Source organism: Colletotrichum jinshuiense, chromosome 5 (assembly GCF_051148585.1).
Source record: "Colletotrichum jinshuiense chromosome 5, complete sequence".
Classification (NCBI taxonomy): Eukaryota; Fungi; Ascomycota; class Sordariomycetes; order Glomerellales; family Glomerellaceae; genus Colletotrichum; species Colletotrichum jinshuiense.
The window spans coordinates 2843724-2851708 of NC_139312.1; the positions used below are offsets into that span (position 1 = coordinate 2843724).

At 54.6% G+C, this 7985-nt stretch overlaps 2 protein-coding genes across 2 annotated transcripts; both read right to left on the minus strand.

Moving 5' to 3' along the window:
* Positions 1-385: 385 nt before the first annotated feature.
* Positions 386-1110, minus strand: EsH8_V_000709 (NEDD8-conjugating protein UBC12; the record flags this gene model as incomplete). The annotated part of the gene is made up of 4 exons (XM_083273225.1): positions 386-538; positions 602-891; positions 950-1037; positions 1090-1110. The coding sequence occupies 4 exons, from the start codon at positions 1108-1110 to the stop codon at positions 386-388; spliced, it is 552 nt and encodes a 183-aa protein (XP_083125940.1).
* A 911-nt stretch (positions 1111-2021) lies between these two features.
* On the minus strand, positions 2022-4885 carry EsH8_V_000710 (chitin synthase class III; the record flags this gene model as incomplete). Its single annotated transcript, XM_083273226.1, has 3 exons — positions 2022-2159; positions 2216-4741; positions 4811-4885. The coding sequence occupies 3 exons, from the start codon at positions 4883-4885 to the stop codon at positions 2022-2024; spliced, it is 2739 nt and encodes a 912-aa protein (XP_083125941.1).
* Between the last annotated feature and the right edge of the window lie 3100 nt (positions 4886-7985).

Here is a 7985-nt window from a genome sequence, read left to right on the forward strand (position 1 = left end):
ACTGTCGGGCCGGCTTATTTCTTGCTCCCGCTCCCGCCTGCCAGACATCCTTCCCGATCCTCCGCGAATCCTTCATACACATTCGCAAGTAATCTTTCTAGCCCAACTCGATGCCGTGCCCGGTAGCTGTCCTCTTGTAATTTGTAATCTTGTCTCCGTAAACGCCGGACGATGATGCTTGCTTTTATGCCCACCGACCTTCCGAATGCGCATGCCGCTGCCTCTGCCAACAAACTGCCTGCCTCTCTCTCCCTCCACGTGTGTGTATATGTGTATGTGTGTGTCTGGTATCTAAACGGACACGGTTTTTTCGGTCTCGCTTTGACGTTTTACCATCAAAAAGCGCCCTGGCAAACGACGAAAGCTCCAATACCGTCACCGGCCCTTATTTAAGCACACGATCGTAGCTTGTTCCCTTGACGGAACCGCCGCCCATCGCAGTCCGGACGTTGCGCTTGAATCCCTCACGGTTGAGTCTCAGGTCTTCGGCGGCTTCCTTGTTCAGAGGATCGGAGGCGTTCGGCTCGAGGAAAAGGAACTGTGATGGACACATGGTTAGCCGGAGCCTGGCCGCTGACGCGTATGGCAGTCCCAAACGTACCTGAAGTCCCACGATGACAGCGTTGAGGTTGAGCACGGGCTTCCAGTCCTCCCGCAAAATGTTCAGGCAGACCTTGCCCTCCAGGTCGATATTTGGGTGATAGATCTTCTCCTTGCATCGCACTTTTGGCGGCTCGTGGGGGAAGTTTTGGTTGATGTCAAACGTAAACGTAAAGCGCCCGGTCCGGTACATGCCCTCGTCGGGCTCGATCGTTAGCGTGAAGTGCAAGATGTCGTCGGGGTCCGGGAAGTCGGTCTTCATCGTCGAGCCGAGAGAAAGTTCCGACAAATCTAGCAGCACAAGTCAGCGGACAAGGCGTGACGTCCCAGGCTCGTTGAGGGGTCGTACCTTTCTGCACCCGCAACTGCGCAGCCGTCACCTTCTTCTTCTTACCGCCCGCAGCGTCGGCATTTTCAGCCTTCTGCTGCTCCTTTTTCTGCGCAAAAGTCAATATCACACTCGCCCGACAAGGCGCGATAGACACGTACCATGGACCAAATCTTTAACATCTTGACCGATCTTTAGAGGAGGGGACTCTGCTGAGGGGGGGTTCTTGGTGGGGCAGTCGCTGGGAGGGGGGTATGTGCTGGGCCGCCAAATGAGGGTTGGCAACCAGAGGGAACAATGCCGATCACTTCAGAAGTGTCGCTCGCACTCGAAATAATCAGTTGAGGAAGGGTTGTCTCCGTAAGAGTCTTGCGATCTTGCCACAGCGAAAGGCAGCCTGGAGCGGACAAACCGGGCACCAGTCAATGCGGTCACTTTCTGGTTGCGATAAGATAGGGTCGGGTTTCGGTTTTCCCGACGATTTACCGACCCTGGTTGCACCACAAAGGCATCGAACGACGTGACTGAACAACCCGTGGGCCCCGTGCTTGTTGACCATTCATGAGGCTCTAGAGACACAACAAAGGTATTGGCTTCTGACGGGGAAGACAGTCGGCAAGCTACAAGCATCCCGCTGCGTTTAAGTATATTTTATAGAGATAGATAGGCCTCCTCGGTAGGCGATCAGCATTCCTCTGTTCATCACCTGCCTACTTAGGTAGCCATTGACTTGTTGGCTTTAATGCACCGAGTTGAGTTCACAAAAGACTTTGGCTAAAGAACATGCAATGTTGGCAAATAGTTTTGATATCATTGTCATTGTCGGAAACAAGCGTAAAGTATTGTCCTCATGTTAAAACGCCATGAATGCTGCTAAGCCGAAAACTAGTTTTACTGCCTTCCGGCCACTTCGTGAAGAATTTGTCGAGTCCCGTGTCCTTTATTACTAAACACATACCCTGAATGTAAACATCGCCCGCTTCGTTGCAATGAGCCCAAGCTGGTCATGAGAACAGTCTTCCTTTTTTTTGGTACACCATACAACGGCGTTGGCTCGCCCGTAACACACACCTGTCTGCGTCTCCAGGTCTGATTACCGCCTGGCGAAGCAGCACATGATGCCGGTCCTGCCCAAGAACCACAGGAACCCGAAGAAACGGATAAGCGAGAGCACGGCAGTAGAGTACAGCAAGAAGCTGAAGTAAGATTGGGTACGAGCAGATGCGGATTTCTGAGGGTAAATGTCAGTATGATAACTTTAAAATGGTAAATTGAATCATGACTTACGCCGATGCCGAACGAGTCGAAGTTATCGCTCGTAATGACGATGATGAGGAAGGTGTTGGAGAAGAGCCAAGACACAACGAGACCAGTACGGAAAGACTTGTACGAGTCCTCGATGTCGGGCTTCTCGTTCTCTTCGGCTTCCTTGAAAGGCTCCAAAGCACGCTTGACAGTAGACTCGAACTGACTGTCGATATCCTCCTGCGGCTTGTCGATTTCTTCCACCACGGCTTCGTCCTTCTCACCCTTGCTGACATGTGCGGAAGGTAGCGACTCGGTACTGTCTGAACCCTTTGTACCCCAGGACACATCGTGCCAGTTGTTGAAAGCGTACACCATGAGAATGTTGATGTAAGTCGACATGAGCACAAGGTAGTGAGGGAACGACGTGAACATGTGCCACGGGTCGAGGTACATGAATGAGGCGATGAAGTTAAGACCGTAGATGGTGATCAGGGCGACGAGAATGACACCGGCAGCGTTTGTACCTCCGAAGAAACTGGCGACGAAGTCCTCGCCGGAGTCGAGACTGATCTGTTGACTGAGGGGTTTCTGGAAGGCCTGTACTACCAGGTACATGGAGAGAACCAGGATGTAGGACTGGACGAGACCGAAGACGACAAACGAGGCGATGTACGTGTACTTGGATCCCTTCGGTCTGTTACCCAGAGCCAAGATGAACTGTAGAATGACGAAGGCGAGGTAGATGTACTTGAGCAGGGCGTTGACGATGGGCGTCGCGGTGTCGCCAAAAGGCCAACCGTGACGGGCGACATCCGGGTCGTCGGAGACGACGGCGGTGCCGACTAGATCCATGATAACCGTTGTAGTCAGGTAGTAAGAGCCCAAACTGAACCATGTGAAGAGAACCTGGGCGACGTTGTAGATGAGCTGGACGTGGAAGAAGAACATGCGAATGATGTTGTGGCCGGACTTGTACATGCGACCAAAGTGCATGAGCGAGTACAAAGAGGCAGCGAAGGAACCGTTGAGCCAACGACGACGCTGGCTGATGAATTCGGCCGCACCCTCGGGCACATCGGTCTCGCCCTTGGCTGCCTTGATGTACGACAAGTGCCACTTTTGGCCGGCCTTGGCGACCAGCTCGAAGCAGAGAATACGATCCTCGGCCAAGAACATGTTCTTCTTGAAAATGTTCATTCCGTCGATACCCTTCTTGCCCAGAATCTTGGACAGGGTGTGGTCACCGTGGAAGTACTGCTCGAGCGGGCGACCCATGATGGCGCGGAAGCGGTAGGCCGAGAAGGCACCAGGCAAGACGGAGACGTATCCAAAAGAACTCTCCAGAGGCTTGTCCAAAATATTGGAGATCTTGTACTCGAAGTTCTGGACAGCAACCAAGGGGTTGAGAAGCTTCTTGCCACCCTTACCCAGCATAGCGTGAATTTCACCGCAAGCACCTCCGAGGTCCTTGTCGTTGTAGAAACCCTCCCAGAGCGCAAGGAGCGATCGGGGACTGGGCTTCGTACCGGCATCGAGGAGAATGCAGACCTCGGGGTTCAGAATGCGACCGAAAGCGTTGAAGAGCCATCTGTGGGAGTTGATCTTCTTGCTGTTCTTGCCCTTCAAGCAGAAAATGAACTGCACCGGAGGGAGCGTCGACGGGCTGTCGTCGACGGGGCGGATAAGCTGCTGGTTGGGCGTGACAGACAGCTGGGAGGTGTACTCGAAGATATGGGCGAGGGTCTCCTTGCCGTCAACGTCCTTCTTCACCACACCATCCTGGTAGATACCGACGGTAGCCAGAACGTCCAAGACGTTCTTGTCCGTCTTTTCGATACCGTCGAAAACGAGACAGACGACAATCTTTTGCCAGGCGGGGCCACCCTTGTTCCAGAAGGTGGACTTCTTCAGGTTGACAATATCACGGATGTTCTGCATGACACCGTGGAGGGTTCTGGACAACAGCACCTTGTCCTCGTTGTAGTAGGTGATGGCGATGAGCAGCTCAGTGTGTCGGTTATACATTCTGGGACGCAAATCATAACCGTTCTTGAGGGTGAAGTCGTTGGGGTCGCACGTGGCAGCCGTGTAGCGCATCTTCATGAACTCTTCGCTGCCGCCCTCGACGTCGCGGTACTTTGGCTGGACAGCATTCTTGATGGCGCTGGGAACGGGGTACTCGATACTCAGGACGGAGCCCTGGGTAAGCTTAATCTTACGGGTCGCGTATCGCTTCAGACCGCCGCCTTGGTTGCCAGGCTGCTGTCTGCGGGCCCAGCTCTCGTCAGCATCGACGGTAGAGACGGGCCGGCCGTAGCCAAAACCGCCGCCAGCCTCCGACTCGAGCTCATGGTGGAAGCCACTGGTGAAAGATGTTTCGCCCGGGGCGGGTGTCCGAGATCCGGCACCAGGAGCGTATGATTCTGTGAGACTGTATGCGGAAACTGGGCGGCCAGGGGTCTCGGAAGGTCCCAGGTGGCTCTCGTAAGGAGCTGGTGCGTGAGGGTCTCTCAACAGAGACTGGCCGGCTTCGTCAACTCCTTCGTCCTGGGGTGGCAGGTGGTACTGGAAACAAGCAGGTCAGCGATTGAAAAGCATTCACGCGTTGGGGAGGGCGGTAACAATGAAGCGTACCCTGTCAGAGCCAGGAGGAAGATCCTGCATGTTGTGACCGTCATAATCGTGTTCGTGCCCCCCGCGGTAAGCCATGGTTGCTGGCGGCAAGCTGTGAGGTAGCTGATACTGGTAGTGATGCGAGAAATAATGGGAAAGATTTTTTTCCTGCTTCTTGCCGGGAGGATTAAGTCGAATTGATTCTCAGTCACGGGACTCGAGGTAGAGATGCCTAGGTCAGTCCGGGTAGGAGAGGGATCTATGTGGTGTCACGCGTAGAGCGCGAGCAACAAAGGCCCTGTAGGTATGAGATGCGCGGCCTGGAAAGCCACAACCCCGGTAACTAGTGGTGAAGCGAAGGAGAAAAAAGAGAGGTGAAAAATGATGGAGGGCTGGGGGCAGGAGGAGTAGAAGGGGGAGGAGGTGGTGATGCAGGACGGGGCAGCAAATGGTTAAAAAAGGGTCCTATGGATAGGCGGCCTTGCTTGGTGGGAGCTGGGTCACGGTGTGGGAGTGGGATTGGCAGTGGGAGGAGCGCCAGTGGAGGATGGCTGAGGATGGATCAGAATAGCATTGGGATTGGCCCAACCGGGCTGAGGTGGGCGAGAGAGAGCGAGCAGCAGGTAGGGTAGCTAGCTAGCCTAGGAGAGAGAGAGAGAGGTACTCTGTACTGCACACATGAGATGGTACGGAAGTGGAATAGGAGAAGTCACTTTGGCATCCCTCCCCGGCCTCATTGCCTGGGGGAGGTACGAGGAGATGAGACTAGGAGGCTGTCACGGTTGTGTGCTGTCTTTGGTTTTTTGTCTCCTTTCTGCAAGTATCTTTTCCCTGCTCTGCAGCAAGGCTAGGTACCTTTACTTTGACCACCCTACCTTACCTTGGCCTGCTCCATATTCTCACCTCACCTCACGCCGACAACTGGGGAAAGCTGTGGCTTAGCGCTGCTTAGCCCAGGCATCGCGCCGCCGCTGCACGATGAGCGAGCGAGCGATACGACACGATATGGGCTGGGCAGGACAACCCGAGCATAGCACAGCACATGCATTCAGTCCATGGCAGCCTGCACAAACCGTGGCATGGCAATCGGTGTTGTGAACAAAGCACGAGCCCAGCAGGAAAATTCGGACCATCCAGCCCACCATGCATGCACCTGGGTTGACCTTACCTCTCTCTGTCTGTATGTCTGTCTGTCTGTCCGTCCCACGTCACTGCAGCATACATAGGATTAGTGACAGACACCAGATGGAATTGGCTGGGTATGGCTGGCGAGCTGGCAACAAGTCTCATCCCCAGGCCAGCAGGTGGCCCCGGCCCCCCCGTCTTGTGCCAGCCTGAAAAGCCAATGCCGTGGACCGTCGCCAACCCCGTCTTCCCTCCTGCAAGTTCGCCCATCCTGGTCGCCTAGTCCGTCGCTAGCCAGCCAGCAGCAACAAAACATCAGTCGCAGATGCTCATCACGAGCTGTCCAGGAGCCGGCTCAACCAGTCCGGTGCCAGAGTCGCAGTCGAGAAAAAAATAAAAACCGGGCCCGGGGCCAACTACGTCACGTCTCCCCCAAGCCGAAACCCCCGGTCGTTGCTTCCTTGCCCTTGCATCTCGCGTACCCCTTGGTCTTGCGCCTTCAGTCGCTTCATTTGGGGATGGGATCGACTCCAGAAACACCTTGCAATCAATGCCCATTTGCCAACACAATCAATGCTTTCTCGGCCGTGTACTACACTACTACACACCAATCCACCCACCCACCCACTGAAGGAAATAGGGGAGGGTATGCGATGCGCCCAGCGGACAGAGGCAGCCAAGCAAGGAAGCAACCAGACTTAGCGGGCGGCTTGTCATTAAGCGCACAGAGGCTGCAGAATGGCAGGCAGGGACGCCGGCAAGGAAAAGGAGAGAGCAAGACTATGCTGAAAAGGAAAACCCTCGCTTTGCCGGCATCTGCCGTGCCACCACCAAATACTCTGTGCACAGTAGTACATCAGCCATCATCCTTGGCTCCCATTGGGAAGAGTGCGAGCCGTGCAGTCAAGTTGTATTAGGGGAGGGAGAGGTGGCTTGTGCTCGTCAGACTTTTCCCTCTCTCTCTCTCTCGCTCTCTCGACTTTCCTTGCCCCTTTCAATCGCATGTGCTGTCTGTCTGTCAGACTCAGCGCACTGCAGGAAAGGACAAAAGTAGCTCGAGGCGCTGCGTGCTGCACCCGTGTACTGCGGCTACCTAGTCAGCACGCTGACGGGAGACGGAACCCAGCGAGCTGACTAGCATTCCCAAGCGTGTTCCTGAAGAGCCAGGGTCTCTAAGACAGAAAGAACAGGAAAAAAAATTATGAGATTGGAGGGCCCCAGAGGCACCAGAGGCAGACCCTGAATAAGGCGACAGCATTTAAGAAACGACATTGGTTTGTTAGTGACGGCGCCGATTTGCCCCTCCGCATCTAAGTGAGACTCGTGTACTTCCTAACGACCCACTTGTGTCCTGGGATCCTGCGGCTTCCACGAACATTCTGAAACGTCTCCCCTCGCCCTGCCCTACCCAGCCAAACTGACTTGGCTTTGGCAGCCAAGTGTCCATCGGCTGGGGGAGGCAACATGTCATCCTGCTTCTTCACCTGCAGTCGACAATAACAATAATGAAAAGTCCTTCCCCCTGCTTGCTTGGAACTGCTGGAACTGCAAATCTCACTCGTCCAAATACTGGAACCCGCTGTCTTCCAGGCTTGTTTCCACAATGCGGCCTAGATACCCCATTCGCTCAGCCCGATGTCTCGAACGCATCCGCCATCATCAGGCCTTTTTTTTCTTTCTTTCCTCTGCTTCCCCACCGCTTTGCTTATGTTGTTCACCAGACAACGAGTATCCCCATTGTTGCTCATTCGCCACACAACGTGTCGCAGCAGCAACCAAAAGAGACGGAGCTCCGTCCGCGAGTATACGTCGTTGGCATACGTAACCCCAACCAAAATCCAATATTCTGGGAGTTGCTGCCCTTCACCTAGCATTTCGTTTGCTAGTGTATTTTGCCGTCGTGCGGATATGGGGGGTCGGATTCGTTAGGAAAACGCCAAAAATAGTAAGATTAGGTTGGGGCTGATCGACTGGGGCTGAGGCGGTGCGCCCACCCATGGCTCGCATCGCGGCATAGCACATCCATCCATCTGGCGGTGGACGGCATGGATGCACCATCGAACCCTTTTGA